Source organism: Octopus sinensis, linkage group LG4 (genome assembly GCF_006345805.1).
Source record: "Octopus sinensis linkage group LG4, ASM634580v1, whole genome shotgun sequence".
Taxonomy (NCBI): domain Eukaryota; kingdom Metazoa; phylum Mollusca; class Cephalopoda; order Octopoda; family Octopodidae; genus Octopus; species Octopus sinensis.
This window is the reverse complement of record NC_043000.1, coordinates 76,164,934-76,180,914: the sequence shown is the minus strand read 5'-3', so window position 1 is coordinate 76,180,914 and position 15,981 is coordinate 76,164,934. Positions and strand designations below refer to the sequence as shown.

The 15,981-nt window shown below is 35.5% G+C and overlaps 1 protein-coding gene across 1 annotated transcript in view; it reads left to right on the top strand.

Annotated features, from left to right (window-relative positions):
• The window catches only part of LOC115210272 (E3 UFM1-protein ligase 1), a 120,251-nt gene that overhangs the window by 49,735 nt on the left and 54,535 nt on the right, over nucleotides 1-15,981 (top strand). Inside the window, exons 12-13 of the mRNA XM_029778763.2 lie at nucleotides 607-773; nucleotides 9,035-9,165. Coding sequence (XP_029634623.1) covers nucleotides 607-773; nucleotides 9,035-9,165 — 298 coding nt within the window. The remainder of the gene's footprint in view (nucleotides 1-606; nucleotides 774-9,034; nucleotides 9,166-15,981) is intronic.

Here is a 15,981-nt window from a genome sequence, read left to right as displayed (position 1 = left end):
CAACACAGATCTGCTGCATCTGATTTCTCTTATTTCTAACTTTTCTCTCAATACATCTGTGCTTTGTTGTATATGCATGCTAATATTGCACATCCAATAAAACATACTCATTTCATTCCTCTCGTCTCTGCATGTCCTCTGCAGTCAGGGCCTGTGTCTTGCTACTGTACATACACAGGCATCATACAATATTCCTCTCTCTAGGAGAGGCAGATAGACATTTTGTTGCCAACAAAGATTATAGCTCTCATAAACTTTCTCCATCCTAGTCTTATTCTAGCAACTACATCTTCAGAACATCCTTCTCCACTGATAATTAGGTTACCTAGGTAACAAATTATCTAATACCTCATGGGAGCCTCCATGGTATTTCAGAAAATCAATTTTCTGTGTGACTTTGGACTTTATGGCACCAATGCATCTTCCACATACAAAAACTTTCACCATTAACCTTCCTGTTATTCTTCTGCCCCTATTACATTTGATTGAACCTATAATTTTATCAGGACTGTTCTTAGGCTAAACAGTCACTACTGCTACTCCTATGATCCTTAATACATCTCTTAAAGACCTAACTACTCAATTGATTGTTTTATTATTTTCTAGACCACTTTCACAAGAATACCAAGAAATGGCCAAAACTGTGTTTTTTGAATCAACTGGCATTGGTTCGACATCAGCCAGAAAAAAGACATTTGCTGAGTTGCAAGAGAAAGTTTGCGGAATGTGGATGAATATACTACTGATTGAGAAAGGAATAAAACTGTTCTCAGGTTAGAATGATAATCATAATAATAATAATGATAAAAATAAAAGTACAGCAACAAAACAATGACATTGACTATGTCTGTTTCCTTTCAGTTTTACAGTTTTCACATGCACGCACGCGCGCGTACATCCCCTAAAATCTATGCATGCTTTAACATCTGAAAAGTCATTTTCACTTCTTTTTCAATTTAATGTTTTAGAAAGAATGAAAGGGACCAAAATAAGCTTTGGACAAAGGAAATTTTCTTCAGGTGTTCCTGAAAATTTGTAAACATAAAGTACACTGATTATTTAGGGAGTTTCAAACAGATTCACAACTTATCATCACTTGAATTAGAGAGAAGTTTGAAGAAGGTGGATCTATTCAGAATGTCTACAAGAAACAATTCAGAAAACTGCAGACATTGAAAAACCTCGCAAAACAATAAAGGGTACTTGAAACACCAAACTTCAAGAAAATCTGTGTAGGAAGCAACTCATGAGCCAGGAATTTGAAAATCAAGCATCTGTTTGAATTGCTGTCATTGGAAAAGTTACATTCCAAAAATAGTCCATGCTCTCAACAAAGATAAATCAAACCAAAATTTTGCAAGTTGTACTTGACAGTACATGTAGCAGATGCACACTTTTCAACAAAGATTGTTTGGAGTGAAGAGGCTACATTCAAAGGAAATGGCTCAACTAACTTCCACAGTTGCACCTACAGAGAACCTGGGAATCCACATATTATGGAGGAGCATCACGTTAATTTACCAGAAGTTATAGTATAGTGTGGCTTATCATCAAAAGGATTAATTGGCTCATTCTTTTTTGATGATACTATAACTGGTTCCATTTACTTGAACTTGCTGTGACAATCAGCCATGCCAAGTATTCAAGAGGACTTTGAAAATATGGTGTTTAATTACTCACAATTTCTCCACTAGCATAGGACCTATCTTAAGGGCCTGTCTTAATAAGGTTTTGCAAAACTGGTGAATTTGATAAAGAGGTTCAGTAGATTTACTGTGTTCACCAGACCTTACACCACTTGCCTTACTTTTTTTATATTTTCATGGGGATGCTTAAAAGGTAAAGTTTATGGTACAAAACTGGTAACAGTTGACAAATTGAGGGCAGCCATTGAACAAGAATGTGCACAAATACCGAACAAAATGTTTCTTGATGCTTGCAATTCTATTGCCTTGCATTATTAGCAAGTTCCTGGATCAGAATGGTCATCAGTGTAAAAACAGGCATTTATTAAAAAATTAAGTAAGTCTGTAAATTCTATTAAATTTTGAAAATGAAATGTATTCCTAGACACTCAGTTTATAACTATTCATTGCTTGTATACATTTTTTGGGACACCCTGCATATGTGTGTGTGTGTGTTTGCACACACGTATGTATATATATATATATATATATATATATATATATGAAAAGAACATGAACTTTAAAATGATGAACGGGATATATATATATATAATGTGAATTTTAAAATAATGAAAGGGATATATATATATACACACACACACAGTGGTGGACTGGGTCTAAAAATATTGGGTGCCAGGAGACTAAGGGGGCCCACCAGATAAATAGTATTATTCACCCTCACAACCTTATATCATCATTTTTTCTTCAAGAAATGGTGTGACAACGAGCAATAATTCTTGAAAGTAAATATTTAAACCCTTTTGTGTCTGCATTATTTCTGCTCTTTATACTTTTGATGCCTGAATTTGTAGGTAAAAAAATGAAAATCAATATATTTTTATCCATCATGCAGTTAAGAAGAAATTATTGAGGTGGAGTTTCGGATCAGGACGCCCTCATTAGGTCTAATTTTCTCTGTTTTGACGGATTTTTCGAGGTGATGTGTCGGTGGGGGCGGATTATGAAAAATTTTTTTGAAAATTCATAATTTTCCTTCTCACCTCAGCCCTATCCTCCTGGTTGATATTGGTAAATTTTTTTGGCACTACACACTTAAAACCCATGAGAGAAGCCTTTTCGGTAAAAAAAAAAGATGTAAATATTTTCAAACGGAAGGGTGTGTGATTTAAGGGCGATTTGGCTCTTGTTTCTTGCACATCCTCATTTCCTTGTCACTCACATGTATTGATGTTTTTCCATAACTTTTTTCCCATAAGCACATTTTATGGAATGATGATACGGAAGTAACACATGCATGGTACATTACAGGGGTCTAAGCAACAACAAAAATTTGAAATTCAAATCCCCATCTCCACCCAACTAAGTGAGACTCTGTGTGTGTGTATGTAAGGTGTGTGTATATGTGTATAAGAAAACATATTTACTGACAAAATTGTATACTATTAAAATAAATTAATCGGTACTTCTTTGGAATTCCACTCTACTTTTGAACCAGTAATTTAAAAAGAATTTTTTTTGAATTCATGTTTTCAATATCGGAGATTGATTTAGCAAATAAAAAAATTTTTCTAAATTTCAATTCCTGCCCCACAATTTATTTGCTTTGTTTTCACTTGACAAGATGAGTACATTATTGTGCCAAATTTTAAAATTTTCGATAAACTTTAAGTTTTGAAATGCTGGTAGCCAAACTGTCTTCAATTTCCTCACCCCACTCCCATTTCTTGAAGTGGTAATTAAAAAATTTTCAGATTCCTTTGTGATTTCTGTCAGATAAAAAACATACTGAAAAATTTATTTCATGAATATGAAAAAATTGATTTCAGCTGTCCTCAAACGAGGAGAGTGGGTTAATATGAGTTAAGCATTCATACAGGGTAAACTTCACGAATTTGACTAATAATATTGTTGAAAACAATACCATTAGCATATTTTTGTCTCCACATAAACTCGACCAAATAAGTGTCAAGGAGTGAACGTGAAGTTCCACTCTTCTTCTTGTTCCTCCATTTTGCTATCATCCACAGGTTTTCAGCTGTATTAGTGTGGGCTCGTCATAGGATCAATGAAATTCATTTGATGATTCACTGTCAGATGTTGGAATCCTCTGTTGTATGGTGTTGTATGCTTGCCACAGATCTGACACCACAGGGGTTCTTGTACGTGTACAAAATTCATGTACGTGTATAAAATTTACTCCTAAAGATGATGCAACAGAGCAAATGATGCATTACTTGCAATGTAATAGATTTAAAAAGGTAGGGAGAAAATAACAAGAAATCAAGAATTACTTATTCTGCCCCATAGTAATTTCAAATGTTTGATAAATTGGAATGGTACAAAATGACGAAAATATAGACAAAAGAAAGAAAGTTGCAATTTAATGGAAAACATTTGAAGATACATGCAAATAATTCAAAAGCCAAAAAAAAAAAAATGTTTTTAACTGTTGTGAGATGTAATTTTATAATTAAAGCTAAATTCAAAATTTACATTTTAGAACATTTTTTACTTGTTCGTTTGTAAAGACCAGTTTTTCACTGCCTCAGAGAAAGAATGAAGTTTACAAGTGCCAATGTATGCATGTTCGTGTGTGTGTGTGTACGTGCGCACGTCTTTAATTCCAGGGTCATTGCTCAGTCATGCATTGAAAAGAAAAATTTGAACTTCTTTCTGTTAAACTAATTTCTGTCCATTCACACTTACTCACAAGCACACACACACACAAACACATACATGCACAAACACATGGACATACATACACTCTATCACACATACATACATACAAATATACGTCAATTATAATCTGCTTCTGGTTTTATTGCTTGCTCTGTGGAGGCTAGTAAGTGCTAGGTTCAACCGAATGCCAGCCAGAGTCCTCTAAGAAAATGAATAGGAGACAATCATGTGTATATGTCTGTGTGTGCCTATGTGTGTGTGTGTGTGGAGGTGCAATGGCCCAGTGGTTAGGGCAGTGAACTCAGTCGTGATATCGCGGTTTCGATTCCCCGACCAGGCGTTGTGTGGTATCACGGTTTTGATTCCCCGACCAGGCGTTGTGAGCGAAAACACCTTAAGCTCCACAATGCTCTGTCAGGGTTGGTGGCAAACCTTGCTGTACTCTTTCACAACTTTGTCTCACTCTTTCTTCCTGCTTCTGTTGTTCCTGTATTTCGAAGGGCCAGCTTTGTCACACTGTGTGTCATGCTGAATCTCCCCAAGAACTACATTAAGGGTACATGTATCTGTGGAGTACTCAGCCACTTGCACATCAATTTCATGAGCAGGCTGTTCCATTGATCAGATCAACTGGAACCCTTGTCATCGTAACTGACAGAGTTCCACAACGATATACATATATATATATATATGTGTGTGTGTATGTATGTATATATGCATTGATATGTATATAAATTTAGTTACACTTTATCACCACTGAGTAGCTGTTTGCAGTATGATACATTTTGATTTCTATTAATTCCCTAGGGAAATCTTTGACCAACTGCTTTGCTTAATTGTTTACTATGTTTTTATTTTCTAAATTTTTATTCTTTCTCATAGACTTCAGATAATTTCTTTGAAAGCAAAGTTTTGATTTCATGGACTTCTTACATACTCACATGGGCCCCCGTATATGAACTCTAATGGCTTAAAAGGCCCATTTGCCATTGGGCCAGCTGACAACCTGGCCAGTCAGCAACTGTATATATATAATATAGATGTTTGTGAGTGTATACATACATTCATTCATATGTATGTACATATACAGTCCTGTGACATAAACGGCAGCTAGGAATTTCTGCGAGGCAGCTTGCTGAGCACCACAGACTAAATCTGTGGCTCGTGCAAAGTCCCTTCCAGACCTAGGGTAACATGGTGGGGTGAACAATACTATAGACAGGGCCATTAGAGTGGGGGTAGCAGAGGACTGTATCAGATAGTCAAAAGGGAAGCTAGGAGACAGGTATATATAACCGAGGGAGTAGGAGAAAAGAATTTTACCAATGTTCAGCAATGTGAGGACCAAAGTACTGAAGTATTTTGTGTTTTGCAAGACAATATGTGAGAGAAAACTATGATGTCATATGCGAGAAATGTGTCTGCATGGATGATAGTGCCCTTGTGTTTAATGATTCTGCAAAGAAAGAGGCTTGGAAATGCCATTATGAAAGACTGCTGAATGTGGAGAATGAATAGGAGGAGGAGAGTCTGCCAAAGGTTGACCCAATTGATGGACAAGCTACCCGAATTGACAGTACTGTGGTAGATAAAGCAATTAAGGATATGAAGGCAGGGAAAGCACCTGGCCCATCAGGAATCACTACTGAGATGCTTAAGATATTGGGTGGTGTGGGTTATGGTCTTGTCCCCTGCATCGTAAATCAGGTAGTTCATGAAGGAGTCATACTCAATCTCTGGCTTAGCAGCACCATAGTCAACTGCTACAGAGGTAAAGGTGACACCTTAGATACGAATAATTTCAGAGGTATCAAATTGCTAGATCAGGTGATGCAAGTTACAGAGAGAGTTAGCTTAAATGAGATGCAGTTTGGTTTTTTGTGCCAGGGAGAAGCACCACTGTTGCTATATTTCTGGTAAGGCAGCTGCAGGAGAAATACATAGCCAAAGATAAACCTTTGGCCTTTGTTGACTTGGTGAAAGCCTTTGACAGGGTTCCCTGATCCCTTGTCTGGTGGTCAATGTGGAAACTAGGGATAGACGAGTGATTGGTAAGTGCTGTACAATCCCTGTACAGAGATGCTGTCAGTAGGGTGAGGTTTAGCAACGAGTATAGTGAAGAATTTCAGGTAGCAGTAGGGGTTCACCAAGGATCAGTCCTCAGCACCCTCTTATCCATCATAGTCTTCCAGGCAATAACAGGAATACAAGACAGGCTGCTCCTGGGAACTCCTGTATGCTGATGACCTTGCTCACTGCCAGAACTGGAGACAAAGTTTAGGGTTTGGAAGTAAGGTCTAGAATTGAAAGGCCTTACAGTTAACCTAGCAAAAACCAAAGCCTTAGTAAGTAGGAAGGCTGACAAATCAGAAACCCCTTCAAGTAGATGGTCCTGCTCAATCTGTAGAAAAGGCATGGGTAGAAACTCCATACAATGTACCCAGTGTAAGCTATGGACACATAAAAGGGGCAGCAATATCAAAGGAAGGTTAACCAGGAAGATAATTTTTGTGTGTGGCAGATGTACAGGGGCAATAAACACTGAAGTTGTACAGACAACAGGTTCCATCACATGCCAGAGGGAAAAACTAGAAGTAGTTGATAGCTTCCACTACCTAAGCGACCAAGTCTATAGTGAGGGTGGTTGCTCTGAGAGTGTAGCGGTTAGAATAGGAATAGCCTGGGCAAAGTTCAGGGAGCTCCTACCTCTGCTGGCAACTAAGGGCCTCTTGCTCAGGATGAAAGGTAGACTGTATGATGCATGTGTGTGAACTACCATGCTACACGGCAGTGAAATATAGGCCGTGACTGCTGAGGACATGTGTAGGCTTGAAAGAAATGAAGCTAGTATGATCTGCTGGATGTATAATGTCACTGTTCATACACGACAGTGTGTGTGCCCTGAGAGAAATGTTGGACATAAGAAGCCTCAAATGTGTGGTGCAAGGGAAACGACTGCACTGGTATGGTCATATGTTATGTATGGATGAGGAGAGCTGTGTGAGGAAGTACCACACCCTTACTGTGGAAGAAGTAAACCCAGGAAGACATGGGGTTAGGTGGTGAAGCATGACCTTAAAACATTGGGTCTCACAGAGGCAATGACAGGAGACCAAGATTTTTGGAGATATGCTGTGTAAGACCTGGCAACTAAAGTGAGATTGTAGCCATGGTCGATGCCAGTGTTGCATGTCCGGCCCATTTAAAAGTACCCTTGTGTCAGGCAACATGATATGCTTAAGAAGACCTGTTGAGTCAAGTAAAACCAAAATCGTAGCTGTGGTCAGTGCCTCCTGACTGGCTCCTGTTCCGGTGGCACATAAAATGCATCATCCAAACGTGGCCCATGCCAGTGTTCCCTGACTGGCTCCTGTACCAGTGGCACATAAAAAGCACCATCCAAATATGACTGATGCCAGTGAACCCTGACTGGCTCCTGTGCTGGTGACACATAAAAAGCACTACTCGAACATGATCGATGCCAGGGCCTTCTGACTGGCTCCCATGCCCTTGGCATGTAATAGACACCATCTGAACATGGCTGATGCCAGTGCCCCTGACTGTCTCCCGTGCCAGTGGAACGTAAAAGGCACCATCCAAATGTGTACGATGCTAGGCCTACCTGACTGGCTCCTGTGCAAGTAACATGTAAAAAGCACCCACTTCACTCTCGGAGTGGATGGTGTTAGGAAGGGTATCCAGCTGTAGAAACATTGCCAGATCAGATTGGAGCCTGGTGCAGCTGCTGACTCTCTAGACCTCAGTCAAACTGTCCAATACATGCCAGCATGGAAAACAGACATTAAATGATGATGATCATGATTATGATATATAAAAGAAAATTAGAAAATGGTTATATAGCATTTAATAAAAATTTATTATCTACAAAAATCAAACATAGTTCCTCACAGCTGTTTCAATTAAGCCTAAAAAGATTAAATAGGAATTATAAAAATCATTATATTAGGCAAAATCTCTTCAATGGGGTAGAGAAAGATACACTGTCAGGTTTTTATGTGTTCTATTTTAGAATCATCACAACCTCCTCCTTCATACCTTAACTCCTATCTAAGGTATGAAGGCAGCATCCTCCCTTTCTGTGTTTGTTGACTTGTGAGCTACATGGCAACCTCAGTAGTACCACTGGCATAAGAAATAGAACCCAGTACCCACTGTAAAGTAGTTGATGTTAGGAAAGGTATGAAGCCATAGAAACTATGCCAGAGCAGACAGTGGAGCATGATGCAGCCTTGACTCAATGGATCCATGTAAAACCATCCAACCCATGCTAGCATGGAACACGGATGTTAAATGATGATGATGATTGAGTACTGGGTCTGTTTGAACTCTGACACATATGGGTCTGTTATAAAAATTGGTTTTTAGTATGTGGTCAATATTGTTGTTTTGAAGAAGACTGATGTGGAAGCATGGATTTCTTACAGCAGTACCTCAAGAGGGTTGCTTCAGTCATCTTTTAATGCTATTAAACCACTGCTAAGCACTTCCTTACATCTTATCAACCTGACACTCCTATTCTCCATCTTTCAAGTTTTTAGAAACTTGTCATGAACCTTTTTAGTAATCACTAAATCAAGAAGAATGCTTTAAAAATATCCACCCTCCTAATAATTCAAAGTGATACAATAGTTTATCATCAGAAGAATAAAAATGAAATCATTCTATTCATGTGCTTTTCTAATTTGCAGAAACTGTCCAGACTGTGTTGATAAAACACATGCTGAAGTCAATATGTACTGACATCACAAACTTAATAACATCAGCTGTTGCTGTAGATCATATGTTGTCTCTGGCAGATGAAACCCAAGTGACACCAGATGTGAGTGATTTTTTTTTCATAAATCTTATTTTGGTTGGTTTTTAATTGTTTTGTACCCTTTATGTTGTTACAGACAAGGTATATACATATATACACTACTCTATGTATATACCATTCTACTCTCTGTCTCTTCATATATATGTGTGTGTGTGTGTATATTTAGTAAGAAAGTGAGGAAAAGAGATCCTTCAAAGGGGTGTGTTAAACATCCAATTGATTGATACATCAGTTGAATACCATATAAATATTGGTATAAAGCAATTAAAAAGATAAATTAAGTAGAGAGATACTATTGACAATCCAATAATTTATTTATATTATAATATTACATGATATACTATGAATATAATATAACATAACATAACATAGACAATTACTAAAAAAGCATAAAAGGCCAACAAATTGTTTCGACTTATATACATTTTCTGATATACATGTACAATAACCAATTAATGACTTCCTGGGTATTGGACCACAGATCTAATTTTAATGTTTGGGAATATACTTGCCTAGAATAATTTTACTTCATTTACCCAGGTAAGAACTTCCTTAAGGAAACATTAAAATTATATTTCTGGTCCAATAACCAGGAAGCTATTAATTGGTTTGAGTAATTAGATAATAATTAGATAATAATTGGTTTGAGTAATTAGATAATAAAGGTAGAAGTAGAGTCATTCAGTTAGACATTAATAATTATTATTCTTCAATTAATCCCATTGTACTAAATAGTGCACTTATTTTTGCTAGGAAAATTCTAACCTAAGTTTAAGAGAAATTAAAGTTATTTTGGATGCTAGGAAGTCTATCATTCTATTTGATAACAAGTACTGGGCCAGAAAAAACAGTACTGATTATTTTGACATAACCATGGGCTCAGCTGATTCTGTCCAAGTTACAGACTTAATAGGTATTTGCATACTATATCATTTCCATAATGAATTCCCAGAAATTAAAGGTAGTCTCTTTGGAGATAATGCACTATTTTTGATCAATTGTAAATCCAATAGAAAAACAAACCTATATATGAAAAAGTTCCATAATTTCTTTAAAACATTTGGCTATCTATCTCTATAGAAAATGAACATGATTCAGTTAATTACCTGGATGTAAATCTGAACCTTGTTACTGGCCTATACAGTCCATTCCATAAACCCAACAGTAGTTTAAAATGCATCAACTTTCACAGTAATCATCCTAAGGCTTTCACAAGAACTCTGGTTAATAACATCTCGAGACATGATTTCCTATTTATCCTCTAAGAGGAAATCTTTAATAATAATGCTGAATACTATAATGATTCTCTTAAAAAGGCAGGATACTGGAATAGAATAGTATATTGTAATAAGAATGGGAACTACAACAAATCTTATCATAATAATGGAAAACTGATTGACAATGAAGTGGGTGAATATAATAGTGGCAAAGTATCCAATTTATTTGTAAATAGTAATGATATGATTAACAGTAGTATTAATATTAATAAGAACAAGAGTAGTAAATATACCCTGAATAAAAATAAATATTTGAATAAACTTAGGTCTAATGATAATAAATATATGTCACATGCCAACCCAAATGCACCCAATGATATTAAGAAGATAATTATATTTAGTTTACAATTCTTTACGCATGACAAATAAAAACGAATCTGGTCAAGCTATTTTACAGATCTATATCCATGCACTTTAATAAAGAACATAAATATAAAATAATTAATAATAAAAGGATCAGAATAGGTTTTTCAGTGTCTAAAAATTTGTGTAGAATTATCTCCTCCTTTAGTAATAAAAGTTTGGACAACTTTTATAATAAAAGAAAAGAAAAAATTGTAATAATATTACAGATAATGATCTAGCTAGAAACTGTGATTGTAGATATAAGGATAAATGTTTATTTAATAATTTTTGTTTACAGAGCAATATTGTATATAGATGTAGAGTGAATTCAGAATGAAGAAATTATTTTTACGAAGGGTCTATGGAAAATTGTATTAAAACGGATAGCAAACCATGAATACACCTTTAGGAATAGAGATAGGTTTAACAGTACTAGTCTAAGTAAACTAATTTGGGAATTGAAGGATAGTAAGAAATTAGAAGATACTTAGTCATGCTAGCTCATATAAATTAATGATACTAGATGCAACTTGTGTATAGATGAATTATATCAGATATTAACATCTAAGAAGAAATTGTTTAATGAAAGACATGAGAGTGTTCTATCTTGTACACACTATTCTTAATATGTGTTTAGAAAATTTTATTTGTGTATATCTTTACTAGTGTGTATACTTTTATAAGTGTATATATATATGTGTATATATAATAATGGAAAACTGATTGACAATGAAGAGCTTGTATACATGGGCATATGTTGTTTTGTATTTATCTGATGCCATCGATATGTCGTTATGATATGTATGTGTTTGAGTGTGTATATATGGATATATGTGTGTGTGTGTATATATATGGATATGTGTATATATGAGGATCAGAATCGAAATCGATCAATGGAAATTGCAGATGTGTTACCAGTGCCGGTGGCATGTCGAAACTCTACTTATGAAGACCCGTTGAGGCAAGTGAGGATCAGAATGGAAATCGATCAATGGAAATTGCAGATGTGTTACCAGTGCCGGTGGCATGTAAGAGAACCTTCCGTTTCGCGACCGTTGCCAGCACCGCCCCGTTTCGTGTCCGTTGCCAGCCTCGCCTGGCCCTTGTGCCGGTGGCACATAAAAAGCACCATCCGTTCGTGGCCGTTTGCCAGCTCTGTCTGGGCACCTGTGCGGGTGGCACGTAAAAAGCACCCACTACACTCACGGAGTGGTTGGCGTTAGGAAGGGCATCCAGCTGTAGAAACACTGCCAGATTTGACTGGGCCTGATGAAGCCTTCTGGCTTCACAGACCCCAGTAGAACCGTCCAACCCATGCTAGCATGGAAAACGGACGCTAAACGACGATGATGATGATGTATGTATATGCATGTGTGTATATTTGTATATATATATATATATATATATATATATATGTATATATGTATGGGTATGTGCATCTATATGTATGTGAACACGTATGTCTATGGAAGTGTCTATATTCATATGTATGTATATGTGTGTATATCATTTATTGTTAATGCAGGTATATGTATGTGAATGTATATATATGCATCTATTGTATCACTTTGTAAACATATGTAATCATATGGCTATTTATTTTTGTGCATAAATATATTTGTATATATATATATATCTGGACGTGAGTTTATATATATGTATGTAGGTATATATACATGTATGTATGTGTTTTTATATATGTGTATATATTTGTATGTATGTATATGTACGTATGTATGTGTGTACATGTATATGTGTGTGTATATGTATATATCTGTATGTATGCATATATGTATGTGTGTATATATATATATATATACACACACACACACAAGAAATAATATTTGTCTCTTTTTATGGAAACAAGGTATATAGGACTCCAAAAAGAAGTGTTCAAATGTAAATGAGACAAGATAAAGAAACATTAGCCACAGAACAAACATTAAATTCAACTTTATATATAACACCATACCTCAAACATTTAATCATGTAAATATCACCATAGTTCTTAAATATATAAAAAAAATATACATATACATAAAAATACAAAAGGTAAAAATATATATACGAATAAAATCCAAATAGAACGGCCTATCAAAATGTAAATATAAAGGCTAAAAATTCATAAAAATTCTAAAATGTACCATACTACCAAAAAATTAATAAACTAGGATAAAATAAAATATCAACTGACTAAAAATGTTTTGTGAAACGATTAATAAATTTTAAAGTCTTTTTACTCCCCTCATACAAAGTACGTCCAAAGTTCAATTTTTAAAACCATGGTAGTAGGTTAGAGTTCATAGCAAACAGACTTCCACAAGGTCAATACAAATACATCAATGGCCATTTTGGGAGCTCACCACCGCGGTTCAATTACACTAAAGTGCATCACTGCAATGACCCCCTCATCAGGATGAACAAGAAACAGGAAACATACACAGAGCAAAACCAAAAGGGTCATACAACGCGGCATGGCTAATTTTAAAGATAGACCCATCAGTGGACCAGGCCATATTTTTAGCACAAAAACAAAAACAAAAAACCCAATTATTTTATTGCTAAAACATGCAGGTGGCTGTTGCTAAAAGAAATTTAAACTCACTGGTTTCAAAACCCCGTAAAAACTAAACAATTTTATTACATCTACTTTTATTTCTATACACTTTCAAAAAGGTAGATTAAAACCTATGGTTGCAAAATGGGATTACCTCAGTAAATTTATTTACAGAACGCATATATGGAATCACTTATCCATAAAACCACCGAATTTATTAAGATGGTGTGCCTTCTTGTTATGAAAAACAATGGAAAGGACAGCAATAGTTGAAATGGAATTGACTCTCTTGATGAGAAAAACTATTCAGTTCTATCTTACATATTAAAACTGAAAATGTGTGTGTTTGTGTATCAGTATGTCCTCGTTTTGTGCCAAAACAGCTTGACCAGTTTTTCTTAAACTTCACACACACATTGCTTATGTGTCTGGGGAGGTTTTAAGTATAAATTGATTTGGAAAAATGTTTGGGTAAACAACGGGAGGAATAACATTTGGGCTTGAGTGAACGGTGGGGGTAAGATTTTTAAGCTTCCAAGGCAAATAACCCATTCCCTCCTGGAAATAACCACCAAGGGAAATAACCCATTCATTTTCAGTATGCTTATTTCTTAGTATTTAAATTATTTTAGTTTTCTCAATTTATCCAATACAATGCTTAAACAAGTAAAAAGTATTCTCCTAAACAATAGATCCACTTATTTCAGTTAGTGACTTATTCACGAATATATCAACACTAGCGCTGCTGAGGTTAATATTCTCTGGGAATGCACAAAAGCTTCTTTTCACAGTTAATTACTTTGAATTGTTATTATCTCATATCTGATGAGTCTGTTATTACGTAACATGTTTCAGGATTTTAGTATACATACCTTATTAGTATTTCCTCCTAAAATCTATTTACTCTGGGAATGTATTAAAGCCCTTTTCGGGGCTACTTTAATTGAATTCTTACTACAGGGTAATTAATTTCATGTTATTACATAACTGACTTCGCAATTTGGGTATTCATAGCTTATTGGGAATTCTTAAAAACAAGATCCTTTGTAAGACAGTTCGGTATTCTCAATAAATGCACAAAAACCATTTTAAGGGTTACATACTTTGTATTGTATTTACTGGATTAGTGAAACAGTTATTAGAACAGAACCAAGGGATAAGCCTGCTTTCCCAGGAATTACTGGGTATGTCAGCTACTATATATATATATATATATATATATATATATATATATATATATAGCCTCAGGGCGACCAAAACCTTGTGAGTGGATTTTGTCCTCGCAAACTGAAAGAAGACTGTCGTATATATGTGTATGTGTGTGCATGTCTTGTGTTTGTAGCCCCACCATTGCTTGACAACTGATGTTGCTGTGTTTACATTCTCGTAATTTAGCTGTTTGGTAAAAAAAAAAACACTGACTGAATGAGTACTAGGCTTACAAAGAATAAATCCTGTGGTTGATTTCTTTGACTAATGGCGGTGCTCCAGCATGGCTGCAGTCACATGACTGAAACAAGTAAAACAATAAAAATCTAAGCCATTTTAATCCCGAGCAAGGCTGGGTATCTCTGCTAGTATTTAAGAGATGAGGAATTACGTTACATTATTTACATTATTTACAATTGATGGATATTTGTCCTCATCTTGTTTGTTGTTAACAATATACTATTCTATTCCAGTATCTAGCCTTTTTAAGGGTATCATTATAGTATTCAGCATTATTATTAAAGCTTCTTCAGAGCTTTCTAATTGTCGGCTACTTACATTAATTACTACTTTCACAGGTGGGTGATGGACTTCAGCCTTCATTCTCTGACCTTTGAGTTTCATAAACTTCTTTATCTGGTATGTCTTCACCATTTCAAATTCTTTCATGTATGACTTTTCCAGATCTTGTTGGATTCTCTTTCTATCATCATCTTTGGTTATTTTCTCAAGTAATGAAGATAACCTCTCTTTGATTTTGTTATTTAATTGATGTTTTTTCTAATGGTTGTAATGGATCCTCTCATGGACAAGGGCATGTCCTGCCCTTTCTGCTACTCTTCTAGCTTTATATGAATCCACTGGTGTCATTATATTCAAGCCAGGTGGTATTAGCTTTGAGTCTCTACATCTTCACAGGAAATAGTTTGAAAGACGAGCTAGTTTTTGATGGAGTCTCTCTATATATCTCCATTGATGTCTAATGTCAGCTCCGTACCGATTAGATAATACAGTTCTGTATTTAAAAGATGAGGAATTATGTACATTATTTACAATTGACGAATATTTGGCCTAATTTTGTTTGTTGTTAACACGTTTCGGCTGATATACCCTCCAGCCTTCATCAGGTGTCTTGGTAAAATTTTGAACCTGGGTTCTCATTCCTAAGGTATTTTTGATGTTGTTGTTGTTGTTATTATTATTATTATTCAGGTCACTGCCTGGAATCGAACTCAGAATCTTGGGATTAGTTGCCCGTGCTCTTAACCAATACGTTATATGCACATTGGCAATTATGGAGATTTTAGGGCTTATAAATCTAATTTTCTTATATCCTTCCTTAACCCTTTCATTACTATATTTCTGACCAAAATACACCCCTTATGTGTTTCAATTAATTTCTAACATAATCATAAATTTAGTCTGGTTTCA